General features: G+C 52.7%; 1 protein-coding gene across 7 annotated transcripts in view; it reads right to left on the bottom strand.

The window, feature by feature from the left end:
- Window positions 1-3,969: 3,969 nt before the first annotated feature.
- BCAS3 (BCAS3 microtubule associated cell migration factor) overlaps window positions 3,970-27,157 on the bottom strand; it is a 469,548-nt gene continuing 446,360 nt past the window's right edge. For 2 of the 7 annotated variants that reach the window (XM_084803266.1, XM_084803268.1), the window contains 3 exons: window positions 15,940-16,005; window positions 7,742-7,832; window positions 3,970-4,810 (listed from right to left, as the gene is read on the bottom strand). In XM_084803266.1, coding sequence (XP_084659392.1) covers window positions 4,774-4,810; window positions 7,742-7,832; window positions 15,940-16,005 — 194 coding nt within the window. In that variant the 3' untranslated portion in view covers window positions 3,970-4,773. The remainder of the gene's footprint in view (window positions 4,811-7,741; window positions 7,833-15,939; window positions 16,006-27,157) is intronic. The other 5 variants (XM_084803265.1, XM_084803267.1, XM_084803269.1 and 2 more) reach the window with 3 other exon arrangements.

The raw sequence follows: 27,157 nt of genomic DNA, 5'->3' as shown, positions 1-27,157 counted from the left end.
GGAGCCTGCCTGGAATGGATGCGTGAATGCTGGAGGACGTGTGGTCCTGAGGCAGAGTTGGGTGAGGGGCACGTGAGCGCCAATAACTGGCGCTAGGCACGCTTTGACTTACGAATGTGTCTGGGGAAAGCTAGGATGACATGTGTGGTCCTATACTTAAGGAAAATGGTCGGGGGAGGCACTAGGCGCATTCCCATCCACGGCTTCTCCATCGGACCCGCGCCTCCCGGAGCCTTGGCGCCAGCTAGCTCGGTTAAGCAGTAGGGCTGGGCTCCCCCGCGGTCCCGGGTCTGGCCAGGCTGGGGGCCGCGGCCTCGTTGACCCCAGCCCGCGGCGGCCCGGCCTGTCCCGTCCACTTAAACAAATTGCGGCTGACAGGCGCGCAGTCTCCCTGGAGCCGCAGCTCGCCGGTCGCCTCTCGTCCCAATTATCCAGCGCAGGGTCTGGCCAACAGGCTTGGGGTGCGGCAGACGACGTGGGAAAAATGGGCTACCCGACCCTCTTCCTGGTCCTGGTGTGGCTCTAGTCTGGTGCCAGGACCAGCCGCAGGGCCACTTCCTCGTCAGGCTCTGGGAAGCATTGAATAGTTACCTCCTGTGTGGCCCAGTGCCTGTGTCCCAGGTTGATGCGAAGGCGAAGCCCAGCTAATCTGTCGCTGCCCAGGACACACTTGCTCCAGGGGTGGGTGGGCGGACATTTCTCTGCATTTTGAGAGACTGGTTGGTTGGGAACCTAGGACGTGTCCCTGTCGATTTTGGGAGACGTTCCCCAGAGTTTTAGGACTCCTATAACGCCTCAAAACCTCTAAATACTCGCTACCCTGAGAGCCTTGGTTCCACGAGATGCAGCTACCGCTCTCGAGGGTGGGCAAAAGGGAAGTGTGAGTCTTGAACTTGAGCCTGGACATGACTGAGTGTTTGGGATCTCGGGGAGAGAAGGGGCCCCAGGACCGATCCACCATTAACAGTGGGGCGAGGCTGGCCCCGTGGGTACAGGCAGGCTGGTTCTCTGGAGCACCTGGGGACCAGCACAGTCCCACGCCCACCGATAAACTACCTAGACTGTAGCCTCTGAACACGCTTTTGCCTTTCGGAGCGCAGCGTCCTCTTTTCCTCAGCCATGCTGCCCCTGCAGGGCTCTTCACAGTCCCCTCTCCTGAGAGATGAGACTCACCTGTAGCACGTCATTTGCCTAAGGTCACATGGCTCCAGGTGAAAAAGCGAGAATGAAATCCCAAATTCACTCCTTGGAAAAGTAGTGGTCGTATTGCTGTCCTGCTCAGAAAGCAAAAGCCACATTGGCATTCTAGGGCCTCCACTGGGCTCTGGCCTTAAGGACCAGGGAGCAGCTTCAAAGTCAGCCCAATCTGGCTGAAAAGGGATAAGACCTAGGAGTGAGTGAACCGAGTCTGGGATTGTCTGAGGGGCCCTGGTCAGAGAGGTCAGCTGGGATTCAGGTGGCTGACAGGAGCTGGCCAGAGCACAAAGAGCAGCAAGGTGCAGAAAGGGGGTCAGCTGACTCTATGACCTTGGGAAAGGCCCTGCCCTTCTTGGGGCTCAGGCTTGTCATCAGCAAAAGGAGGCTGGAATGTGTGTTAAATTTATCTTTGGGTTTAGTCTCTGCCTTGTAAAAATTAAAAGATGAATATTGAGAAATTGTCCCCAGTTACAGCCCTGTGGCTGTCTGGCCTGGCTTCTGTACGCCCCTGGCAGAGCTGGCCCTGATGTCTGTGCTTGTGTGTGATTCTACCCTTGGACCACACCGGGCACTGAATCACTCCCACACATCACCATGCATCTGAGCTGCCATTTCGGTTCCCAGCAGCCTCTCTGTGGATGGTGAAGGTGTTTTCTTCCATCAGAAGGAAAGGGAGGCCAATGACTAGAAAGTGCTGTGAGAATCAGGAGGCCACTTGCCTTCCTCAAGGTCACCTGGCCCAGTCACAATTAGATTCATGTTCTGATGACCTTCAGAGTGATGCTATCATGAGGTCTGGGAGGTGGGGGGTGGGGGTGGGGGAGCTGCCGTGTGGGGAGGCAGGCGGAGGTTGTTTTGGATGTTATCTGTAGAGAAGAGGCTGGCCACTCCAGGGCTAGTGGCAGTAAGGTTCCCTGTCCAGCTCTCACCTCCAGCTGATTACAGGCCATGGCTGGGTCCCTAACCTTTCCAATTAGCTGGAAGCCGGGCCCAGGGCCTTTCAGATAACCTGAACTCCAATGGCAGCCGCTCTGGGGCCCCTGGCTTATCTGAGCACTCTGGTCCTCACCCTTCCCCCACTTACTTAGAGTTGCCCTGACTCCGAGCAGATGAATAACCAGATTGTCCTGCAAGCTCAGCCAGCAAGTCCAGCCATCACACCCACTACTTTCCCTGGCTGGAGGGAGGCCACATCTGTTTTCTCCCCACTGTAAAGGAAAGGCTGGGCCAGGGGTTGGTAGGTCCCCTTCGTGGCAGCAAGGTCTTTGTCACGCCCATGTGCCCAAGGGTAGGTGCCGAGGGGGTATGCCAATCCACCAGCTGTGTGCACAAAGCAGCCCGTGGCACCCTCCTTCCATCCTCTGTTGCCTAAAATGCTGCTCCAGCTGGGGATGGGGGCTGGGCCAGGCACATGGATGTCGAAGCTGCCCAAATGGGAAAGAGTTGCTCTGCTGACTGACTCCCAGGCCTTGTGTTCCCCCCAAAGCTTCCTTCTGATAGGGGGGTTTCTCAGCCCCCAGGAGGCCAGACAAGAGGGACAGTGAGATTTAGGGGTTTCTCCCATACGGTCAACTGATCTGGGGAAGGCATCTGAATATTCGATTTCTCTTCAGGGACTGGGGGCTGATGGGGGGGGGTATGGAGAGGGCAGGGGCCAGGAGCTGCCCCAGCTCTGACCAGAGGGCTGGGTGGGAAGGCTGCTTATCTGTGAACTCAATCCTTCCAGTAAAAGCTCCACCTTAAAGCACACCTGGCTCAGTGGGTTTCCTTCAGTCCTCTAAGGCCTTCTCTGGGGGTCTCTGGAGGTACAGGTGAAGAAAGAGAGGCCGGATGTCAGCTGTCTCCCTGTCACCACTCAGGTCCACAACAGGAGGAGGGAGGGAATAAAAAAGTCCTGCAAGCTGGGGGGCATGGTGGCCCACGCCTTTAATCCCAGCACTCGGGAGGCAGAGGCAGGAGGAGTTCGAGGCCAGCCTGGTCTACAAAGCGAGTCCAGGACAGCCAGGACTACACAGAGAAACCCTGTCTCGGGAAAAAAAAAAAGTGCTGCAATCCCAGCACTTGAGAAGTGAAGGCAGGAACATCAGGAGGTCAGGGTTATCCTTGGCTAGTGAGTTAGAGGTCAGCTGAGCTACCTGAAACCAGATCTCAGAAATAAAACAACAAAACTCAAGAACTTGCTATTAAAGATTTTCCAGCTTTCACGAGACACCCAACTTTAAAGCCGGGCACAGTGGCACATGCCTGTAATCCCAACAGGGGTCGGGGAAGCAGAGACAGGCGGATCTCTGTGAGCTCGAGGCCAGCCTGGTCTACAAAGCGAGTCCAGGACAGCTAGGACTACACAGAGAAATCATCTTGGGGAGAAAAAAAAAAGATATCCAGCTTTAGTTGACAGACTCTCCATCTTTTGTGCTTGAAAGAGAGGTAGTTCCCAAGTGCCCTAAGACAAGGTCACAGGCAAGGGCAAACCCTCTTCCTAGAGCAACCCACCACACAGCGGGGCTGGACTGGTAGGGAGGTCCAAACTTGGCACCTCCAGAAGTCAGAGGCTTTGGTAACAGGCAAGAAATCTCAGAGATGAGACTTCAGTGAGGCCCCACCTAAATTCTAGTGGGAAGGTTTTTCTCCCCGTGTCTTCCCCGCGTGGGCTCCCCCGTCACTTGTACATAGCGCAGGTGTGGGTGCTGGGAGCACTGCTCATGGTCAGACCCACAGGACTTTGCTCAGAGTTTGGACAGAACCATGACCCCAGTAACTCAGGGACGGACACCAATTGCAGCGTGATTTATTGGACAAGACGTGCACTTTTTGACATGGCCTCAGTAACCGCGGGTTCCTTCACTGAACAGTACAGGACCAGGGTACAAGGGCTTAAAGATAAGACGGACAAATTCTCCCCATGAGCCAACAGGGAAGCAAAGGGCAACGGGGAGGCCTCTTTCCTTCCTCCTTCCCTATCTCTCTGGGCCTCAGTTCACTCCTATCTTGGAAGGAACTGAGCAGGAACACCTGTGGACAGCGTGTATCACAGCCTCAAGTGGGCTAGGGCTGATGGCCACCAAAAGGCCTGGCTGGACCACTCAACTTCTTGCCACCCAAGGCCCTAAGATCTGGCCATCTGGCCACTGTTCCAGTCCCCCTGTGGGTACAGTTAGAAAATACGAAAGCGGATCCAATGCGGGACATCATGTGCAAAGTGAGAGGGGACTGAGTTTCTGCAGTCTCTTTTGGCCACAGCCCCTCCTGACAGGAGTGGCAGAGGGCACGGGGTGCTGAGGTGTTCTGGAAGTCTCTTCTCGTCCAGTCAGGATGAGCTGAGCAGCTGTTGTCACTAAGCTTAGGGAAGGTGGAGTTGATGAAAGAGGAGCAGTGTAGGACCAGAGGCGTGCTGGGGGGCGCTTCTCCCAGCCTCTCTAGAGGGGGAGAGGGCCAGCCAGCCAGAAGCAGGAGGCTGGTGGTATCTATGGGAAGCCAGTGGGGAAGAGGCTGAGCGGCTGGCTCTCGTTGGTAGGGAGCGGAGATCGGTAGCCATCCAAGTTCCTTGGGATGCTGCCGCTGGTGGAGCCTGAGCTGTTACTCAGAGTCTCGATGCTTCCCTCTCGCTGAAGTTCTGCAAAACAGAGGAGAGGGCAGGCTTGGTCAGGGTCATCTGGAGAGGCTTCTCCCCACCTGCTCTCCACATGGGCCAAGTGGCAGCTCAGGTCACCAGGGGGCTTTTGGTCAGGGGAGGAGAAGTCCCCTTGGCTAGCAGACTCCAGTTTCTGACTTGGGTGTTTCACTTCAGGGCGGAAGTAGGAGGCCCGTGTGGGTGGCACTGCTGCTGACAGCGTGCAGGCTGGCACCCGCGCACACACACTTGTGCTCAGCTAGCATTCTCCTGCGATGCCTTAGTGCGCACTACTCAGGATCCGCAGGTGGGCGGAAGCCAGGACCAGAGAAGAGACGCGGGCTGCATGGCTCATCTGTCCCTGTCGCTCTTCTGCTGGCTGACCTGTCCCTGGAGCCCGGTCCCAGCTTAGCCTCCAGTGTCCCTTTATTCTCACCCACACAATCTGCCTGCTAGCCAGGCTTGAGCTTGTACCTTCTACAAAGTGTATGCCTTTCCTGTATAGTGGGTCCTTTGCTTGGGAGAGCCTGTACCAATGAAGGAGTCCCCTACTTGCCTGAATATGTCCTCTTAGACCCCACCAAGTCTCCTGGAGGCCCACAGAATGGACATGCTAAGTTGATCTGTACAGTGGCAAGCCTCGCTGCCCTGGTCCCACTGGGATATTCTGGATATGGCAGACAGACCTATCTTATTTCGCTAGGTAACCATAAGTGCCTCATCCAAGACAGTAACTGGGCAGGCGAAGGGCTGGGCATACGATTCCCTGCTTGTTGGATTCATTTATTGGTTTTTCTAAGGGTGGTCAGTTCCTGTCCCCTCTTTGCTTCTGGCTTCTGAGATGTGGGCCAGCACGTGCATGGACAGTTTCTGGAGTCTTCTCCAAGCTCAGATGTGACAACTTAGCTTCTTCCTCTGCAGTCTGCCTGCCTGTGGTTAGAGACCTTTGCTTGTCTACCTCAGGAGTGCAGGCCCTCAAAGCAGTTACTGGAAACATCAAGGCGTAGCCAACAATACTTCATCTGGTCCTGGCTACAGAGCTCAGTATCCAGCCTGCACCCGCCCCAGGCCCCTGCCGCCATAGCATGCAGCACAGCTGGCTTTGGTTAGGGAGTGAGGGGTCATGGCCTCCACTGGGTTGGCCATCACCAGCCAGGCACTCCCTCACTCTGAAGGCCACACTACAGCACAAGCTGGGCTGCCGAGCAGCAGCAGCAGCAGCAGCAGCAGCCACTGCATGGGGCAGGGAAGTGGTAACTATGCCAGTCATGTCTGCGCCCGAGCCCAGGCTAGATGACACACCAGGATGTATAGATCCCAGCAGGTCGGGAGCGCTGTGAGCTGTGGAAGGAGGGGACTGTGGACAGAGACTGGGGCACGGGCTATGGTGCCGCGTCCCCAGGAGACGCTGCCTTTCTTGGAAAAGCCATAGGAGAACTCTATGGGAAGAGGGCTGCTCGGATCTTTTCCTCCAGCTAGGTTTTCAGGTTCACCTTCATCTGGGGACACTGGGGACATTGTGCCACTAGAGGGAAGGGCTAGAGAGCAAAGGGTTGGGCCCTGGGAGTTAGTGTGCAAGCGGCCGACTCCAGGAGACACTCAAGGACCCTAATGGCTTTCAGAGGCCCATGCCCTCCTGCACAGCCATCCTAGCACTAGGGGGCGCTGACAGCAGGGCCAGACGGGGCGGGAGAGGAGCAGGCAGTAGCAAGAAAAGCAGGGGCCTCCTCAGGATACAGAGGGGATGGGTGCAGACCCAAGGAAGCCCCAGATGAAGGAGCAGGAGAGAGAGGCCATCAGTACCAGAAGAGTAGCTGCTTTGCAGAGCATGGGCAGAGTCCCGACAGTCTTGATACAAAATGCAACATCTCCACACTGCCAAAGAAGCTGAGGGATCCACAGCCCAGGCCCAAGCTTGGCACCCCACCTGCCTTCGGCGTAGGCCCCAGCAACACACCCAGCCATCTCGACGACCACACCACATGAGTCTGAGTGGACACATCCCATTGACCAAGTGACAGTGCAGAGACAGTTACCAAGGGCTTATAAGATGGATTTGCTCTCTTGGAGGCCAGGAATGGCTGAGCTACCTGGCCCCTGCTCTCTCTTTGTTGCTTAGGCCTGGCACGTCCCCCCACATCCCAGGGTCCCTAAGATTTTGCTGACGGTCTCCTTCCAACCTTGCCCTGGTTAGTCTGAACTGGCCACTGGGTCCCAAGATCTCCATATTTATCCACTCAAAGCCAGGACACTATCCAACACAAGCCTCATCTTGTTTTCCTCTGAAGACGGCCACTCGCTCCTTAGGGTCCCTAGCATAAACTCCTTGGCACGACCCCATGGCTGTTCACAGCCTGCTGCCCTGTCTGTTCTCACTGGTGCTTCCTGTTCGAATGAGGAGCCTGTATGGACAGCTTTAGCCTCAGGGCCCCAAAATGCTTGTTCATCTTCCCATTGGTGTCCACTCTTCTGGGAATCCCGACGTTTACCGTGGAGGCCTATGGAATTCCACATTGCAACTCCTGCTTCTAAGTGCATTACCCCACAGGAGGAACGGCCCTGGTAGGGAGTGGGTGCCTCATCTCTCCTTCCCCAGTCACAATCCTCAGGCCTTAAAAGTAGCTTGTGCTAAAAAAAAAAAAAGCACTTGTGGAACGAATGGGTGGATGTGGTAGGGAGAGTGGGGCCTTTCTCCAGCATGAACTAATCAGTGACAGAACCAGGGGCTTGGCTGGACCTGGGATGGTTTTGGGGGTTTGTTCTTATGTGTGTTCTATCAGATCTGGTCTCTCTCTGTTCCTCTAAAGACGTAAGAGTGAGGTTGTGTGTGACATGACCGTGGAGGGGTGGATGGGTGCACACTGTGTCCCCACTTCGAGTCACACCCTCCCCCAGCCCTAGGAGCAAGCGTCGAGTGGAAACATGTGGCCTTACCTTCCTCCATCCCGAACGCATGCTTTGTTACTGTTGGGTTGTTCACGGACGCTGGGCTGTTGGCATTGTTTTTTTTTTCCTTTTTTTTTCCCTTTTGAAAAGAAAAGCATTGAGGAATCTTTTTCTCTTTTTTCTTTGAGAGATATGGACAATGATCCAGAGGCACACTGATCTCCACAAGCAGGAGGAGAGGGTGGAGGGAGGTGCAGGGGTGGCGCACGGGAAGAGGGCGGTCTTGCAGCGAAACTCTGCTGTCCAGGACACTGACATGCACGGGAGGCGGCGGCGGGACACTGACCAGTCATGGAGGGGCGGGCCCAGAGGTAGAAGTGTTGTGAATCTTTCGGTATGAGGGTGGAGGAAGAGGGGGGTGGTCACACAGTGAGCAAAACACAACAGCCTCTAAAAGGGGACACACAGGGACCTATAGCCCATGCAGTGCCAAATGGGGCCCCATGCAGGCAGGTGGCTGGGAGAGGGAGGGGGCAGGCTGAAGAGTTTTCTGGAGGGAACCCTGGACATTTTGATGTAGTGGCCCACCTTGGGTTCGGCGACCCCACCCCCACCCTGAGTCCCACACTCTTAAACTCTCAGCAGCTTTCCTGCACTGTAAGTAGACTCCAGATGAAGCCTAGCATAAACCAATCAGGGCCAGGGACCTAGGGAGGCTCTCCTGGCAGCATGGAGTCTGGCCCATGAGGTAGCTGGCTTTAAAGAAAGCTTGTTTCCCCCCCCACCCCCGCACCCTGCATCTCCCCCCCCCCCCACTCCAACATGGTAAAGCATACCAAGTGCCTGGACTTAGACTGTGCCCTTGTATTCTTTAGGGACCTGGTAACATGGAAGGTAGGAGTGACAGCCAACACCAAGGACAAAGAGGAAGCCACAGGTCCTGAGTTCACGCCAGAGAGAGAACTGGAACTGGGGCGGGGCCACAGGATGCTGGACCCCAGTGCCCATTGTGGCCTATGTCCCCCCCACTCTCTACTGGTCTCACTAGAAAACAGGCTTGTCACCATAGCTGGTCCCCAATGGCACAGGCTGGGAAGGGCAGGACACAGGGGACAAGAAAGGACAGCAGGGGTGTCAATGAGAGGGGAGAAGTCTCTGCTTTCATGAAATAAATAAATCTAAAGCAGAGGAGTTCTTGCTGGCAGTTCACCCCCTTCCCGCCCTAGTCCACACTGTGCCTGTCAAACTTGTAAGGCATCTGAGGGGCAAAGAGGTGGCTGGCCTCTGGTTACCTGGGAGCATCTGCAGAGGGACACACAGAGAGGAGCCATAGTTAGTCTCTGAGAGGAGACAGGCACAGCTGCCAGTGTTCCTCACTGCAGCCCCTTGGCCCCACTGGGAGTTTGTCTGTGCCTGGCCCCTGGGGGCTCTGGGTGGGAGACCATGAGTGAAAGGGTGTTGGGGGTGATGTGATGACTTCTCACGGATCAGCCACAGCACCATGAGGTCTGGGGAAGAAGGGAGACATGGAGGGCACCAGGCCTTAGTGAGACTTGGAAGCCTTAGTTGGAGGGAGCCTGTTGTAGAAGGCCAAGGTGAACTCGGTTTTAGGCTAGGTATTCCTCAGGTCTGTCTAGTCCGAGACCCTTGGAGGGCTCTTGGGCTACAGTACAGCATTGCAGGGACCCCAAGACTCAAGGATCAGAGGGAACCCCCAGGAACCTCAAAGGCAGTGCTGTGAGTGTTTGGAAGAGGGTACCTGGGGCCCAGGCTCAGCCTTGGGGCAGCCCTGGGACTTCCGTCCGCCACCACAAAAGGAGCAGCGTCTGCTGCCTGCCCCAGCCAGCCTTGCTGTGTGCACCACGAGTGCCAAGATGCTGCTCATTAAAGGGATTAGCAGAGCGCTTTTATTAGGTCCTGGCTGTAGCAACATACCCTATTCCTAAACCAACCACCCAGGCTGCACAGTAGGAGTGGGATTAGGCCTGGCGGGAGGAGGAGTCTGCCCTGCTGAGGCTCTGGCCACTTCCTGTGGTGAAGAAGGTAAGCCGTCCCTAACTGTCTGGCGCAGAAGGAAGGCAGGTGGGCACGCTGGTCTACCTGGGATGGGGGTAAGCATCTGAGGAAGCCATTGAGAGCACAGGCTGCCCACTTGCTTCCTGGGCAACTCTGGGCAGGTGCCTAGGGTTCCTGAGCAGAGGACAGCAGTGTCTGTTTCCCAGCCTGGCTGTAGGAATGAAATTAAATAATGCATGGAGAGCACATCGCAAAGTGCTTAAAGCCTCCAGTCAGCAAATGTGAGTTACTATTATTGTTGCAATTGAATTAGTCACTGTGACTATCCCCAGGACTTCAGGGGCCCTCTGTGGCCCCACCCCCACCCCAACCCAGCAGGTGGCCCTGCCACCCAGGCCCCCACTAGCTCTGCCTCCACTGGAGCCTGGGCAAGATTCTTTCTTTTTAATCAAGAAATGGCCCAGGGAGGAAGACTGCAGATGCATGTTTACAGCTTCTCACTTCCTTTCCTCTTTCCAAACACCCTCTCCCAAGGTGGAGAATACACTCCCAACCCTGTTGACATGCATTGATTTTTCTTCCCTCCTGCATCTACCTCCGAGTTCTCCTACATCAGTGGGGGCTGTGGTTAAGACCCCCTGCTTGAGGTGAGTTTGGTGGGAGCTCAGGCAGTGAAGGGATAGAGGGAGGGCAGCCAAATGCCCTGTCTTGCCCAGTGCCAGGTATAGAGATTTGTCAAAAACAAAACTTAGCTTTCAGTTCTTTTGTGCTTGATGGTTCTTGGGTGTGTTGGGTAGGGGGGATGGAGGGTGGGTCCTCTCATTAAGAAGTCGAAGTGACCAGCATTTTCCCTTGAAGGGATAAACAGTGAGGAGACCAGATGACCGCAGCACAGTTACAAGTTAGCCAATCCAATTGGTTCAGATGGGGTCTGTCCCAAGCAAGCCATCTTGTTAGCAAGAAGCTTGCACACAGGGGCTTGAACTAGCTAGGCTAAACAGTATAGAAAGGGATGGGGGGAGAAGGAGAGGGAGACAGAGAGAGACACAGACAAATACAGACAGACAGACAGACAGACAGCTACATGGGTAGACAGGAGGCCTGAATGTTTCCTGGGGTTGAGACCAGGGCAACTGGCCCTGATGTCATCTAGGAGGCGGCTGGATCTGGCAGACAAGGTGAGGGGTTGCTTGCTTGTCTTATCCAGCTCAGGGCCTGTTCCCTCAGAGTGTGGCTGAGGAGGGGGAGGCTTGTGCGGTGGGGACATGATGGTGTTGGCCGAGGCTGTGACAGCACCATCAGAGACCACACTTTGGGCTGGAGCCGGCCTCAGCCCCCAGGGCCCTCTCTTGGAAGGTTAGCTGTCCAGCGGTCACTCAGCACACCTTCCAGCTCTGAGGCTGGCTGCCTGGCTCCTCCAGATCTTCCCTCTGTGCCCTCTCCAGCCTGCCTTCCCCTCAGGCTTCTAAGCTTACAAAGACGCCCCTCTTCAAAGGGCTTCCTATCCTGAGGTCTGGAAAGGCTTGGGGCTGAGGTTAGTGGAGCCTGAGACAGGAGACACCTTCCTCATGCAGCAGGGTCTTTGGGACCTCGCCAGGCTCGCCTTCTAGAAGCTTGCAAGGCTAAGGCTGAAAAGGCTCCACCTATTCAGATCACAGGACTCCTGGTTTGGAGACGAAAAGCAGGGCTAGCTCTGGCCTGCTCTTATCTCTGAGGCTTAACACCTATGGCTGAACCCAGATTCCTGGCTGGCTGACGCCAGTCTTCTGGTGTCTTACTACACACGTGCCCTGGTGCCCTGAGTGCTTTCTGAGTGCAGCTGCCTGAGGCAACAGAAGCCTCCTTCCTGGCCAGGTTAGCCCTCAAGACTCCCATGAACACACTTGCCTTTCTCTTTGCTCAGCTTCTGTGACTAGATACACACAGAGGCATAGAACAGCATGAGGGGACGAGGCTAACATGCCACAGCCTGACCTGTCCCCCTGGCACCAGCTGCCAGTGGCGAAGGTGGGTCTTAGGTGTTTTCAGCTCAGGGGGCCATGGCCACGGGGCCATACCTGGTGACTAAGAGCCTCAGCTACCACTGAGGAGAGACGGGAGGCCTAGGAGAACTCAGATGCCCCTGCATGTTCATGGTCTTTAGACCTCAAGAGTGGCAGGCAGAACGAGGAGGGAGCGATGCTCAGGGAGACAGATGGACCAGCAGGGCTCTGCTTTAGTCTCAACCCAGAAACCTGGCAAAGAGCCTCTGGGAACCTGGTTCTCAACAGCAGGCTAGTGTGGTACCAACACCACTGCATGGGGGCATGAGGCAAACCGAACAGCTGAAGCCCTCGCTGGTGAGCCCGCGTGAGAGGGGTGCAGGGCGACAGGAGGTAGGTACACTGGAAAAGCAGGGGTGTGAAGAGGAAGGAGAGAAGCTTGGAAGGGGAAGGGCGCCTGCAGGACCCCATCCCATAGCTACCCAGTTTCCAGCTGCTGGAGCTGTGTGTGTGTGTGTGTGTGTGTGTGTGTGTACACGTGTGCGGGGGTGGGAGTCTGGGTGGGGGGGCACTGGAATTCCAGGCAGCACTGATTATATAGCAGGGCCCCCATATCTCCTGCACAGCCTTTGAAGTGCTGAAGAGCAGCATCAGGTTGGTGGGTGGGATCTGTCTGGTCATGAGAACCGCTGGTCAGTTTGGGGTCTGGAGTCTACCCATACAGGCTGGGAAAGTCTTGAACCATCCAGGATGGGTGCTTGCAGTACCCCACGCCCAGGAAACCCACGCCATCTGAACCTCCCTGAGTCTTAGTTTCCAAGGGTAAGACAGAAAGACCAGCAGCCCATGCCATGGTGCTCCACACTCTGACTCCCCCAGCACCCACCACAGTAAAGTAACTTTAAATCCTGACCAAGGCTAAATACATCCAGTCACAGGAGACTGTGACGGCACAAAAAAGGTGATGTCGACCTGGCTTACATTTCCCCACTGAGGTGTTTGATGACTGGCTAAACCCAAGCTTCAGTTAGGCCTGACTGAGCCCCCTACAAAGAGCCATGAGGAGAAAGAGGGTTATGGGAGGGACATCATTGGGCCCTAGGGCTGATGCAGAGTGCTCAACAGCCTGGGCAAGTCACTTGCATCTGCAAACCATGAGGGGAAGGTGTGCTCTAGTGATGTCATGGGGGTGTGTAAGGCTGTCAGGAGACAGGGTGCCAGCGGCCCTAAGAAGTGCAGTATGTGTCAGAGAGTACCTCTTAAAGGTCTGGCACCAACAGGCTGAAGGCACTGGAGCAGATGCATGCCCCTGGGAGGAGAGTAAGTACACTTGGTCCTGACGCCATTTACGGCTGACCCAGAGTCGAAGAGCACGGCAGACATACCTTTGGGGATGGAGAATGGCATGACTTCTTGGTGTAGTTCCTAAGGAGGGGCTAGGAGGAGTCTTATGAGTTGGGCATGTGTGTCCCATTCCACACAGTCCCAAAGAGGACACAGGGGGAATGCCCATCCTAAGCCCCCAGGCAGGGTACTTCCCGAGCTGGCCTCCTGCCTTATGAGATAGCACAGAGGCGGCGGGCCACGGGAGAGACGCTACGCTTTGAATGCTGTTGACCGGTGGGGGCTGGAGCCACATCTGGTTCTCATTCAAATGTCCAAGCGTAATTAAATCCGCTACGACGCAGCGGAAGAGCTTGCTAAGATGTGGCTTACCCCTTTTCCATGAGGGCTAAGAAATCCCAGTTCCTTGTTCCACCAGGAGAACTCACCCTCTCTGCTGCGGAGGGCCTGCCCTAGGCTGACAGGGCAGACGCCCACCCACCCCAATCTGCTTGTCCCTATTCTTCCTTCTTTTCCTGTTTCCTTCCTTCATTCCCTCCCTCTTTTCCTTCCTTTGGCACAGCTCTCACTGTGTTAAATCGGCTGGTCTCCAACTCCTGGGCTTAAGGGACCCTCCCACCTCAGCCTCTTGAGGAGCTCTAACCACAGGTATGTGCCATTGTGTTTGGTCTATAATGTCCAGGCTGGGGACCAGCGCTGGGTATGTGATCTATAGGATGTCTTCCTGCCGCACCCCCATGCTGTCTACCCCACTTGAGAGGACTAAACTGCAGACCCGTGACAAAGCAGGTCTCCCCTGGGGCTGGTGGCCTGGGGGAGGTTACTGCCACCATTCCTCCTGTGAGGCTCTGCCCCAGTCCAGAGGAGGCAGACACTGGTTGGCTTACTTCAGCGATGCCTACCTATCTTCTTCCACTTGGAGATATGGGGTGCCCTAGAGTAGTGTGCTGAGGAGATCCCTTCTTTGTAGCCCCGCCATGATAGGAAGTGATTGAGAGTGATGATTCTGGAAGGGCTGGGACAAGAGACCCTCCTCACCCTGTGCTGGCCCTAGAGCCCAGGGCAGGGTGAGTAACGCACTTCACACACTTCCTGTGACCTCAGGACCGTGGCATGGGGGTGCCCCGTCCCCAGCTCTGCCTGCCCTCAGACATGAAAGAGGCCTCAGTCTACCAGATAACAGCAAGAGTCTGAGCCCTGGAAGGAAAGCCTAGGGCCTTTATCTAAGAGTGGACAACAGCAGGGAACAGTGGACTCTGAGGAAGACTTCCTGCTCACTTCCAGGCCCTCAGGCATCTTCCTTCCCAGGCTCCCACTCAGGACCTCCCCACAGCCAAACAGAAGGCTCCTGGGATGGCTGTTTCTCGCCAGCGTCCCTTCCCACCCGAGCATCTTCAGTTTATGGCGTCTTTTTACCCGAGGATTTATGACTTTCATGGTAATGAGTTCCATTCTATGTACTCCACGCTGATATTTCTAACTGTTACGGTGCAGGCTTTATGAGCCTTTCTTAATAAGTGGAGGTATTTTTTCCCCTTTTAAACAAACTTTCCTGTGAGTTAATGACTTGTTGTGGGTGTGGGTGCAAGCCAGAGACAAGTGGGGGTTGGGGAGGGATGACAACAGTCAGGGCTATGCAGAATCTTCTAGATTTAAAAACAAAGCTATGCTGAGATCGCTTTGAAACTCCTGGTCAGCTTAAAGTCAAACTGCTCGTAAGTAACTAGAGCCACGTGCAGGCACATGTGGCATCTGTGGACTGGGCAGCACTCGCCTGGAGGATGGGTTCCTACACGTGGTTAGGAACCTCTCAGTCCCAGTCTTTTCGTGCGAGTCAATTTGGGTTTTTGGTGGCATTTACGTTAGGACCACATGTTTAGTAGCATTTTCATGGCTGAATAAAGTTTTAAGGAAACTGACCCAGTTACCTGCCCAGCAGTCCTATGCTAAGTCTGACAAAAGAAATACATGAGGAAGAGGCCTCGGTGGCCCCTGCTCTCAAGCTGCGCTGTACAGCCTGTGTGCCTGCGCCATGGCAAGGGGGGGGGGGGCGGAGGAACAGAGTCTCACTTAACTGTGGGTGGTGCCACCCTTCCCTGACTGCAGCCCAAGCTGGGCTGATGGGGCTCTCTCTGCCTTTGTGCTGGTCTCACAGACAGGCTGCTGGTGCCGGGCCCTATTCATTATTCAATTCAGCTGGCTCGGAGGAGCCCTTCCATTTGCTCCTCCAGGAGGGATAACAAATCTAGAAATGCAATTCCACTTTGGTGTATTAAGATATCGATTTGCCTGCTGAGCAGAAGTGCATTGGGTCTGCCAGCCCTCCCATGGGTAGGAAGGGGTTAACCAAATGTTTATCACAAGGCTGGCTTCAGAGTTGAAAGTAATGTGATCAGTAATGAATTTTGTGTTACATTAGGTTGTATAAATGGACAGACAAGCGCAGACAACAAGTGGCCAGGAGTCGGGGCTAATCTAATGATGTAAAAATAGAGACAGCACCAATTATACTAGGGGCCAGCTCCAGGCTCCTGCAGGGACTGCAAATGAATAGGTACAAATCAAATTACTCACTAATAGACGCACTACAAGAGGGGCAGTCAATGGTAAATGCATTAGAGCCCAGTGACCTCTCTGCTCTGCACAGCAGAGTCCCAAAAATTTGACTTCCATCTTCAGAGTGGGGGGCAGGGAGTGGCACTCTCAAAGAAACTCTTGTTGGGTGGAAAGATGGTCACCACTCGGTATCCCAAACCAGTGCCCTGCCAGAGAGACCTCCTGTGCTGGCTGACCTCCAGTGCTTCCTGAAGTCTGAGCTCTGGGGGAGGGGAGACACCCATGTGAGGGACACCAGGAGCAGTGGGACCAAGCCTTCTGTGTAGGCAAAGACAGGAGGTTACATACCCAAACACTTCACAGCCATGTGTCTCTCGGGGCTGCTGTTTTTTACTGCTACGTCAAGGGCTGTGTCTGCATTGGAGATAAAATAGTTCTTTAAAGAGGATCATACAATGGCTCTTGTAAGACTAACAGGAGCTGAGGTCAAACTGAGTAGATACCAGATCTCATTTGACCGCTGAAGGCTTCACAGGGTAGTTCTGGGGTCTGTTCCAAGGCCCATCACATCTAGAGTTTTCATTAGCCAAAGCTAGCAATTTCCATCCCTTCCTTCTTCCTCCCCAGGCTCCACGGACTGAGATCCTCTGTTTCTGGCTGCTGCAGGGGGGTGAGGGGTCCGGGTGGGAATGAGTGTGTAGGCCCAGGCTTTTGGGTAGCTACTTGGATTTAGACACCAGGCCTGCTGTCCAAAGCTGCCTGACAGTATGCTGGGCTGCTTTGGGAAGGCTTGTGGAGACAAGCTCAGAGCTAGCCCTGTATCCTTGGAGTCAGCTCTTGATGGCTTGGGGATGAAGAAAGTATGAAACCAAAGAAGCTCTAAGTCTTCCAAGGACCAGTCCAAGTGCCATGGAGGTGTGGCCCAGAGGGTTGGTTCTCACTCCCCTGTCATCTTAAGGCCAGCAGACACAGGGAATGTGCCAATGCAGCGGGCATGGGGGAGGGGAGGGTACAGAATGGAAAATCATCCTGAATAAATGAAGTGACTGGAAGGTGAGTCTCCCCGAACTTGATTAAATGCAGAGGGGCAAACTGTAAGCTCCTGAGCTACAATAACAAGATGTGGGGGGTGGGGGTTGAGGGGTGGGGGGTGGGAAAGGGCATAGCTATGAAAACTGCTGTAGGATTCTACCAGCAGATTTAAAGTTGTCCCAGGCAGTGGGGTCTGCAGGTTCCTGGGGCCGGGGTGTGTGCAGGAAGAACAGGCTGCAAAAAACCAAAACACCAAAAGCTGGAGACCTACCTGCTACTCTTGCTATGGGCCATCCAAAACATGTCATGTGTGAGGCAATCAAAAGGCCGCCTCTAAGCCCCCTTCTCTAAGGCAGACATGTTTGCTAGCCCGTGCCGCTTGCCATCGGAGAAGCTGGGCAGAAGGGAAGGTGGGTGCCCTGTGGTGGTGCTCCACCTTGCTGGGACCTCACACCTTTACCAAAGGGCCAGTGATTAAAGGTGAAATCTGGCAGAGCAGGAGGAACCGAGAAGAATCCTCCCTTGGGTTAACCATTTACCCACTGTAATGATCCAGGGGAGGCCCCTGGCAGCTGTCCCGCAGCCCGCCACCCTGTGCCCAAGCCCACACATGTTCCACAGCCACTTTCCGGGGAGCAACATGTGGAAAGGATATGCTGAAGAGTCACCAGAGAGGCCACACTGGCACTTCCTCTTTTGTTGACAAGAATCAGCATGCCATGCCATGGGCAAGTGGGACATGTATAGAGAGACTATTAACCCTGGACTTCCACTGTGGTTCCTCTTCTGGCTGCAGCTCCAGAGCGGGCAGAGGAGAGCGGCAGAGAGAGCAACCTAGCTGGAGTCAGAGCTGAGACTAAGTCTTGGCCTGGAACTAACAAGTGTGTCTTTTAAGCATAATTGTTCCCATGGCTTTGGCCGCCTTTCATTTACCTCTCAGAGGCCACAAAAACCCAATCAGTCATTCAACAAACATTAACTGAGGCTCAGCTTGGCATTCATCCCAGGGCTGTGTGCTGGGCAAGGGGAACTGGTGGTTCAAGGTAACAAAGATGAAGCAGATTGGGTTCAAGGAACAAGAATTGGGTCGAGATGCACTCATGACACTATGGATCAGGGAGGGGCGGAAGCACCCATGGAGCTGGCCCCTCCCCTAAGCCCCATGGACAAGGATGTCAGCCATGGCTCATTAATGGAAAAGTCAATAGATGCTCCTTGCCCAGGGCCATGCATCCTGAATGCAGCTTCCGGTGGAGAGGTTCAGGAGACACATGTGGGCAAGGAAGGTGAGTCAAGGGAGGAGATTGTGAACGTGGTCTAAAGAAATGACCGTGCCGCCGTGTGGTGGTGGCGCACGCCTTTAATCCCAGCACTCGGGAGGCAGAGGCAGGCAGATCTCTGTGAGTTCGAGGCCAGCCTGGTCTACAAAGTGAGTCCAGGACAGCCAAGGCTACACAGAGAAACCCTGTCTCAAAACACAAAACAAAACAAACCAACAACCAAACAAACAAATGACCGTGCCAAGGGGGTGGTCTACCTCAGGGGGGACCAACGTGCTGGCAGGGCTGGAGAGCTGGAATCACATGATGTGGTGACAGGAGTTGGTGATGTGGGACTCTGAAGTGCCATGCGGAAGCTAGGTGAGGCAGGGAAGGCCTCTAAAACACTGAAGAAGAATGGTAAGAGCCTACGCGGAGTTCTGACGACAGCCGGCATTTTCTAAGTAAGCAAGTGAACTCAGCCTCCCTAAGGATGGGGTCCTCTTTCTCTATGGGGTCCCCTTTTTGAATAAAAAGTGGGTCACATTCTGAGTAGGTGGGAGTGGCAGGATGGTCAGAACTGGACACTCCTAGTTGAGAAATAATGTTTTCTTTGGTGATGCTTGAGACTGAACTTAGAACCCTGTGTATGGTAGGCCAGCACTCTACTAGTGAGCTACGACCCTAGCCCCTTTAGTGCCTTGTTTGATTCCTTTAAAAAAGTTATTTCTTTTTTCTTTTAAAGACTTATTTATAGCTGTGTGGTGGGGGTGCACGCCTTTAATCCCAGCACTTGGGAAGCAGAGGCAGGTGGATCGCTGTGAGTTCAAAGCCAGCCTGATCTACAAAGTGAGGCCAGGGCAGCCAAGGCTATCCAGAGAAACCCTGTGTCGGAAAAACAAAAACAACAAAAAAGGACTTATTTATTTATTATGTATACAGTGTTCTGCCTGCATGTATACCTGCACACCAGAAGAGGGCATTATATCTCGTTATAGACAGCTGTGAGGCACCATGTGGCTGCTGGGAATTGAACTCAGGACCTTTGGAAGAACAGCCAGTGTTTTTTTTTAACTTCTAAGCCATCTCTCCAGCCCTAAAAAGTAAATTCAAGCATTTCATCTCTTGTTTCTGAAGCTGAAGAGAGGACCGTCTACCAAGGCGTGACCCTGCAGGGGGAGGCGCCAGCACGGGAGTTCTTCCCCTCTGTTTAGAGCGATGGGCTGATGCAGCCTGTGGAATGCAGGATCCGGGCATGGGAAGTGAGTGCTCCCTGTAGTTCCTGTTTCACCCCTACTATGAGATGAAAAAAAGCAAACCCAGAGAGGGAACAGCCCAAGCCATATGCTTTCCTCCATTTCTTGAATCCTTATCTCACCACAAAAGAAACTCATTTTCCCAGCAGCAGCAGCTGGTGTTGGGAGCTGAAGGGACTCTCAAGACGTGGCCTTTGCTCCCGGTGGAAAGCAGCTAGGAGGAGGCACGGCTGAGACTGCTGCTGAGACACAAAGAGCAACACCCAGAGTGCCACCCACAAGCCCACGGTCCAGGGCTGCTTACGGCCTCTTCTCTCACCCTTAGCAATCAGGGCATCTGTGGCTGCAACGTCCATGGTTTTGTTGTTAGATCTGTGAGGTTTGTATATGCAGTGTCTCCTGCCAGCCATGCTGTTTTGGGAGGTGGGGCCTAGCTACAGGAAGTGGTTCATTCTATTTTTCTGTCTGCCATGAGGTGAAGGAGCTTTTCTCACACACTCTGGTGACCAAGATGTTCTGCCCAAGCTACCTCGGAATGACCCCTCTGAAACCATGAGTTGTTCTCCCAGCTCTCTTGTAGCAACCAGAAACCTGACACAGTGTGATGATGAATTTTATGAGTTGACAGTTTAGTGTCACCTGGATCCATTGGGGCACGTCTGTCGGGGCATTTCTAGGTAGGTTTAATTGAGGAGGGAAGCTTTCCATGGTCCGGCATTCAAGGTGAATAAAAAGGATGAAGCTAGCAAGACCAGCATTCATCTCTTTGGCTACTTCCGGACTATGGGTGTCACGTGGCCAGCTGCCTACCGATCCCGTCACATGTGTTCCTACCATGATGGATGGTATGCCTTCTTAAACCGTGAGCCCAAATGAATCCTCCTTGCCTTCAGCTGCTTCTACCAGGGCTCTGTCACAGCAACAGAGGAGAGACGAACATGTACAGCATTCTAGAGAGACCATGCCCTGTGGCTAGGGATGGGAGCCGGAGGGGCTCTGCCTGCTTTAGTTTACTAATACGCCCTGGTGGGAGCCAGAGAGGGACAGTGCCATCACCTGCCACCCCCCACCCCCTCAGCTTTTGTCAATTCCAAGGAAGCAATCATGGCTTACCTACTCGCACTCAGTCTGGTAAGGGATGTGATAGGTGCCTACAAAGCCAGCCTACCTACTGCAACCACAGAGAAGGTGTGTGGGGCCAAAGAGGCCCTTGAGAGAAAGACACTAAAAGCATTCCTTCCTCCCCGCCCCCTTTCTTGTAAATGCTATAGAAGGAAAAAAAAATGAAGGTCCATATACACGCAGCTGAGGAGAAGGCCCAGACACCTGGCTAAAATACATGGATGGTAATAGCATTTTCCAAGGAACCTGTTACTGAGGGGAAACAGTCAATGATGGGCACTAAGCAGAGATGCTCAGAGTGCCTGGTCAGAGAGTGAGATCCAGCCCAGAGAGTGGATGAGATGGACCAGGCGCTTCCATCTGGAGAAGGGAGGCAGGAGGATGACGAGATAGATAGGGAGACTAGCAAAGAGTGGAGACGGGGCCACATGTGCTGCTACAATCAGCATCATGAGGAGGAGAGACATTATCGATCTCAAGGGACCAAAAAGAGGGCTGGAGGGATGGCTCAGTGGGTGAGGGCACCTGCTGACAAGTCTGATGACCTGAGTTCAATTCCCAGGACCCACATGGTGGAAGGAGAGATCTGACTTCTGCAAGTTGTTCACTGACCTCCACATGCACCTCACTCATACAGAAATAAAGTAATTAAAAAAAATTGTCTCCAGCCTTATTTTCTCTGCAGTCTTTTTTCTTTTTAAAGATTTGTTTATTTACTATTACAGATACAGTGCTCTGCCTACATATACACCGCAGGCCAGAAGAGGGCATCAGATCACATTATAGATGGTTGTGAGCCACCATGTGGTTGCTGGGAGTTGAACTCAGGACCTCTGGAAGAGCAGACAGTGCTCTTAACCTCTGAGGCATCTCTCCAGCCCATAAATAAAGTAATTTAAAATATGTTTAATGGAGAGGCTGGAGATAGAAACCTTTTCCAGGGTACCTGGAGTCAATACCATTAAAACTCAGAGGGACTGAGTAGGAGCAGACAGGAAGGTTGTATGGGGATCAGAGCAGCTTGGTGCTGACCTGTGGGGCAATGAGCCACCCTGGCCTTTTACAAGTAGTATCTTGAGCCTGCTGGGGTAATAATAGGTTATCTATGGGCTGGAGAGACGGCTCAGAAGCTAAGTGCACTGTCTGTTCTTCCTAAAGGTCATGAGTTCAATTCCCAGCAACCACATGGTGGCTCACAACCATCTATAATGTGATCTGGTGTCCCCTTCTGGCCTGCAGAAGGGGCCTGTATAAATAATAAGTAAATACATGTTAAAAAAAAAAATAGGTTAGCTAACCTGGGACTGGAAACGGGCCCAACCTTCACTGACACCTCAGCGCTATCTCTTGTTTGTGTTTAGGTGTGTGTATTACGCATGTGTGCACATTTGTATGTGTGTAAGCACACGTGTGCACGCATACTCATGGAGGCTCCCTAAGTCACTGTCTGTTTATTCTTTGAGACAGGGTCTAGCTAGCAGCTTGTGCCAGGACCCTTTGTCCATGCTGGAATTACGGTTAGGCTGCCATGCCCACCTGGTGTTCACCCTGGTTCTGGAGCTCTGCACTCTAGTCCTCGCAAACACTCTGTCCGCCGAGCCTTCTCTGCAGCCCAGCACTGGCTGTCCCTGCCCCGTCCACCACAGGGTGGGCACCCTCAGCTTTGCCATGGTCCTCTGCTTCACCACAGCCCTGAGAGTACACAGAGAAACTGTGTCTGTTTCCTAAAAAATAAAAACAAAAGGGAAAAAGAAAGAAGAGAGGGGTCGGGGATGAGGCACAGCGTTGGAAAAGGAGCTTGAGGGATCCATACGACACACCGCCAACCCCCATGGCTGGCAAGGGAAGAGATCTCTAGGGCTACAGTGTCCTGAATGAAGTTACATTAAAAAAAAAAAAAAAAGGTTATATTTATTTTTACTTAATGTGTTGTTGCCTGGAAGAGCGTTCTGGGAATTGAACCTCAGTCCTGTACAAAAACAGTAAGTGCTGCTAACCACTGAGCCATCTCTTTTCCTTTTTTTTTTTTTTTTTTTTTAAATGTAGTCCAGGAGGGATGTAGCAGAGGATGAGCCTCAACTTCTGATCTTCCTGCCTGTACCTTCTGAGTTCTGGGATGTATAGACATGCACACCAACACCTTGCTATAAACCTCACACCAAGTCTCATATGAGCAGCTTGGTATTATGAAGCGCACTGATGATTTGTTTATCTGCTTTGAATAAGGGTGAAGCAACAAGCGGGGGCATCTGAAGGCTCAGCGAGTGACTTCACTGTCCGGGCATTTGTGTGGTACCTCGTGATGTGATGGGGCTGTCTCCAGCCATCAGCAGTGGGACAAGCAGAAGGTCCATGGCCTACTGGAACTGTCAATCTTCATGGCAGGACTGGGCTCCAACACACTAAGGTCCCAGCATTAGTGTACACGTTAAACCAACTCCTCACAGAAGCGCCCATTTATTTTTATTTTTTTGTTTTTCCAAGGTAGAATTTCTCTGTGTAATCTTGGCTGTCCTGGACTCATTTTGTAGACCAGGTTGGCCTCAAACTCACAAAGATCCACCTGCCTCTGCATCCCAGGTGCTGAGATTACAACCATGCACCACCACACCTGTTTTCCTCTTTTAATCCTGTGCCACCATGCTCAAAGCTCCCATTTATTTTTATTTACTAATTTTAAAAGTTACTTTTAAGATTTATTTATTTATGCATTTATTCATGTATATGGGTACTTTCTCTACATGTACAACACCAGCATCAGTTGTGAGCTGCCACGTGGGTGTTAGGAATTGAACTCAGGACCTTTAGAAGAGCAGTGAGTGTTCTTTTGTTTTGTTTTGTTTTTATTTTTGTTTTTGTTTTTTTCAGACAGGGTTTCTCTATGTTGGTTGTCCTGGACTAGCTTTGTAGACCAGGCTGGCCTTGAACTCACAGAGATCCGCCTGCTTCTGCCTGAGTGCTGGGATTACAGGTGTGCGCTACCACACCAAGCACAGTGAGTGCTCTTAACTACTGAGCCATCTCTCCAGCCCATGAAAAGATTACCTTTTGCATGTATGGGTGTTTGGCCTGCATGTGCTCCTGTCTGTATGCTGAGTATATGGGGTGCCTGGAAAGACGAGAAGAAGGCACCAGAGCCTCTGGAAATGGAGTCGCAGACACAGACATATGAGCGCTGGGAATTGAACCTGGATCCTCTGGAAGAGCATCCAGCACTCTGAACCACTGAGCTGTCTCTCCAGCCTCAGCTGCCGTCCTTGAGACTTCACTTTCTACAGCCCTACAGTGAAGGTTGGCAGCGATGCATGCATTCCCCATGTGCACACAGAGCTTATTAAAGCCATTTCTTGCAAAGCATAGGAAATCACAGACATTTGTTAATGAACTGACTAAAACTTCCTGTAACCATCTAAAAACGATGTGATGTTCCAAATATGCTTCTCATGTTAAGAAATGGGGGAGGAACACAATCCTTTGAACAAATAAAAGTTCACTAAAAATAGTCTTAAAGCCTTGGATGCTGGGTCACTCATATATGGACAGGGAAACCCAGAGGATCTAGCAGAATCAGCTACAGCCTTGGTTTTCAGATTGCTAATCACAACTCACTTAAATATCATAAAATCAAAGCAGCGTGCCTGGCATGCACATCTGGAGCACTGCACTGTGAGAGCTTGGGTATTTTGCACACTGGGTCAGGATGTAATATGTATTTACAGGACAAAGTGAGGGGCAAAGATGAAGCTTTTCTGAATAGAGTTAAGGCGATGGTGGACTGAACAAGACGGAGCCTCTCCTTGACTGATAGGGACTGGAAAGGAGGCTAGAATGAGACCAGGCAAAGACAGTCCTTCTTGGCCTCAAGAACTGCCTATGGGCCCATAATATTTGAACTGCAGTCTATGCACAGGGGCTTGTGCTTTAGATGCGAGGTGTTGGAGAAGGCAAGAAAGAATAAGACGGGAATGCTCCTCTTTGGCAAGAGGGGCTGTTTAGGATCCGGGTGGTAGGAAGCTGACAGGATTCTCAGATGACAGCCCTTCTCCGACAGTGTGAGACTAGAGAGTATGGTAGGGAACCGGAAGAATGCGGTGGGGCGGGTGGCTGGGTTGAAACAGTATCACTGTGGAAGGAAGACACATTTGTACCTAAACAGTAGCAATAGGATCAGAGAGCTGGGGGTCTTAGCAAAAGGCAAAGGCCAGAAACCCCATCAAGTGGTGGCTGTGCGGAGCTGCAGGACCCTAGGTGGCTATACACCCTCATTAGTAAGTAACTGGCAGCCAGTACACAAGTGGCACCTAGGTGGATGTAGGCCTTAGTAAACAGTAGGTACTTAGGATGATGTAGATCTCAGTAAACAGTTGGCACCCAGGTGGGTGCAGACCTCAGCCAGTACACAGTTGGCACCTAGGTAGGTATAGCCCCTCATTAGTAAACAACTGGCACCCATGTGGATGTGGAAGACCTTCGTCAGTAAACAGGCAGTACCCAGGTGGGTGCAGACGTCTGTCGGTAGCCAGGTACCAGCTAAGAATGGAAGAGCGGGCATCAGGAACTGCACAGCACAGCACCATGATGGGGACCACCTATCTGTGGAGGCCCAACTGAATAGCACGTGGTTTTCTGGAACAACGCAAGAACAGGGCTAGATGCACGTCAAGCTGGAAAGTTGTGGGAAGGGATGATGGAGAGGCGATGGGTAAGAGGGGAGTGGGGCCATCAACAGGAGAGCAATGTGGCCAGTTATATCCCAGATGGACTTGCAAATCACAAGTAGGAGCTGATCAGACCAAGTGGTGGCCAGCAGCCGCCACAGAGGGCTGAGCTGACATCTGCATTGCATGGTCACCACATTTTAAACAGATCTTCTCAAACTTTAATATATGCCTATGAAGCTGCAGCTGCTGGGCTGGAGGTACGGCTGAGTGACAGAATGCCTGCCTAGCATGTGTGAGCTTCTGGGTTCAGCCCTCAGCACTGGAAGAAAGAAAAGACAAGTGTGGATGCTGACAGACCAGGGCTGGGCTCTGCCTGTCTCTTCTCCCTTCTTTGGCTCTGAGGATCAAACTCAAGGACTTGCACAAGCTACATCCTCAACCAACTTTGTCTAACACCTCATCAGCTCCTGGACCGGAACGGCGCTGCCGGCCTGCAGAGCACTCTTTTAAGACTCCCATTATGTTCAGCATGATGCTTTGTAACACACAGACATTGTGGAATGGCTGAACAGAACTAATTAACACACATTACCTCATATACTTACCTTGATTTTTGGTGGTGAGGACATTTAACATATATCTGCCTAGCTGTTTTTCAAAAATATGGTAAGTTATTATTAAGATCTCAAATGTACTTATCCTATCAAACCAAAATGTTGTCCTTGACTAACGGCTCTCCGCATCCGGCTAGGGACAGTAGGGATTTCCTTTACTTCTGTGACAGCTCATTTGTCCTTCGCCTTTTGGTGAGGCAAGGCACTGGAGCCAGGAGACTGCTACGCCTTCAGGCACCCAGTGGCCTGTCTGACATGCTGATAGCTACTAATAAACAATGACAATCAGACCTTTCACACTACTGATATCTAGGCGTCAGGGTCCCTTTTGTGTGTGAGAGGGTTGTTTTTTGCTTCCCTTCGGAGGGCTGGCTGTATACAGCCAGCGCTAGCCAACCCACCAGTAACAGTGTTAACACAATACAAGGGCCTCTGTGTCAGGGGTCTGGAGAGCAAAGTCTGAGATGGCCTCAGCCACAAGTTGATAAGGAGACATCGGCATGAAGGTGCCTGGGGAGACACTGAAGGCCTGACTTATCTACTGTGCCAGAGTCCCAACAGAGGCAGGCACCCAGTGCTGTCTATCTGTGCGCCCGTGAGTCACCAAGAGAAGAGAGCTGGAGTGGACAGAGAAGAGCAGAGGCCTCGTGGGCAGAGCGCCCTGCTGGAGACTCCTCCACGGGCACTGTATTAGCAAAAGAAGTGCATGTCAGCCACAGAGAAGGAAAGTGGTTCATTTTTATCTGATTTGCTTACTGACCTAAAAAATGGAGGCAAATTAAAACAAAACAACCAACCATTCATCTAATATGGCCAAGGAAAACCAACAAAATCCCTCTTGGTGACCATTTGAGGAAGAAAATGAGATCCTACTGCTAGGAAAAAAATAAAAGGCAGGGGTGAGGGAAGGAGCTTCCTCCCCTTTTCTTTTCTTTTTTACAGTGGGGTATGCTCTTTAATTTCCTCTTTCTTTTTTCTCTAAATTCTTTTTAATTTCACAAGCCTGCTCATTAAGGTCAGAAACTCCCGAGTCCCTCAGCTGTCTGGCAGATGAATCTCTGCCATCTTTGTTCAGGTCACTCTCTGCAAAGCGGAAGCTCCTGTGACTAAATAAACCCGCTGAGCGGCCCACAGATGCTGCTGAATAAGGTGGTGGCAGATGGGGACATTCTAGGCACTCCAAGCCCCCAGAAGAGGGAGGCTCCTGGGCGTGAACTCAGGGACGTAGGCTCTGGTTCATGGGAGGAACCACGGCTGGCCAGGGGTCCTGACATGGAGGGCAAGGCTGTGCTGCTGTTACTGGGTTAGATCCTGCACTGGTACTGGGGAGGGGAGGAGTTGCTATCTCTGCAAGTGGGGGGGGGGGACAGCGGCCTTGGGATGAATTTACTATGCGTATGGGGTGTAAGGATGCAGGTGGTCTATGTGTGTGTGTGCCTGATGGAGGGGTGCAGCCTGCTGTAGCTTTGGAGGTACACATTGCCTTTCCTTCTGGCCATTAGCTGCCATCTAGGACCTGGTAGTGCTCCCTAGCTCTAGTTTAACTCTTCCCACCCCTCCACTGCACGATGACAATTTAGGCAGAAGCCACTAAGCTGTAGAGGTGCTACTCTCTGCCCTCT

The sequence above is a fragment of the Acomys minous genome (genome assembly GCF_964271855.1).
Source record: "Acomys minous genome assembly, chromosome: 12".
Classification (NCBI taxonomy): domain Eukaryota; kingdom Metazoa; phylum Chordata; class Mammalia; order Rodentia; family Muridae; genus Acomys; species Acomys minous.
The sequence above is the reverse complement of the archived record's forward strand: the minus strand, read 5'-3'. Positions and strand labels throughout refer to the sequence as shown.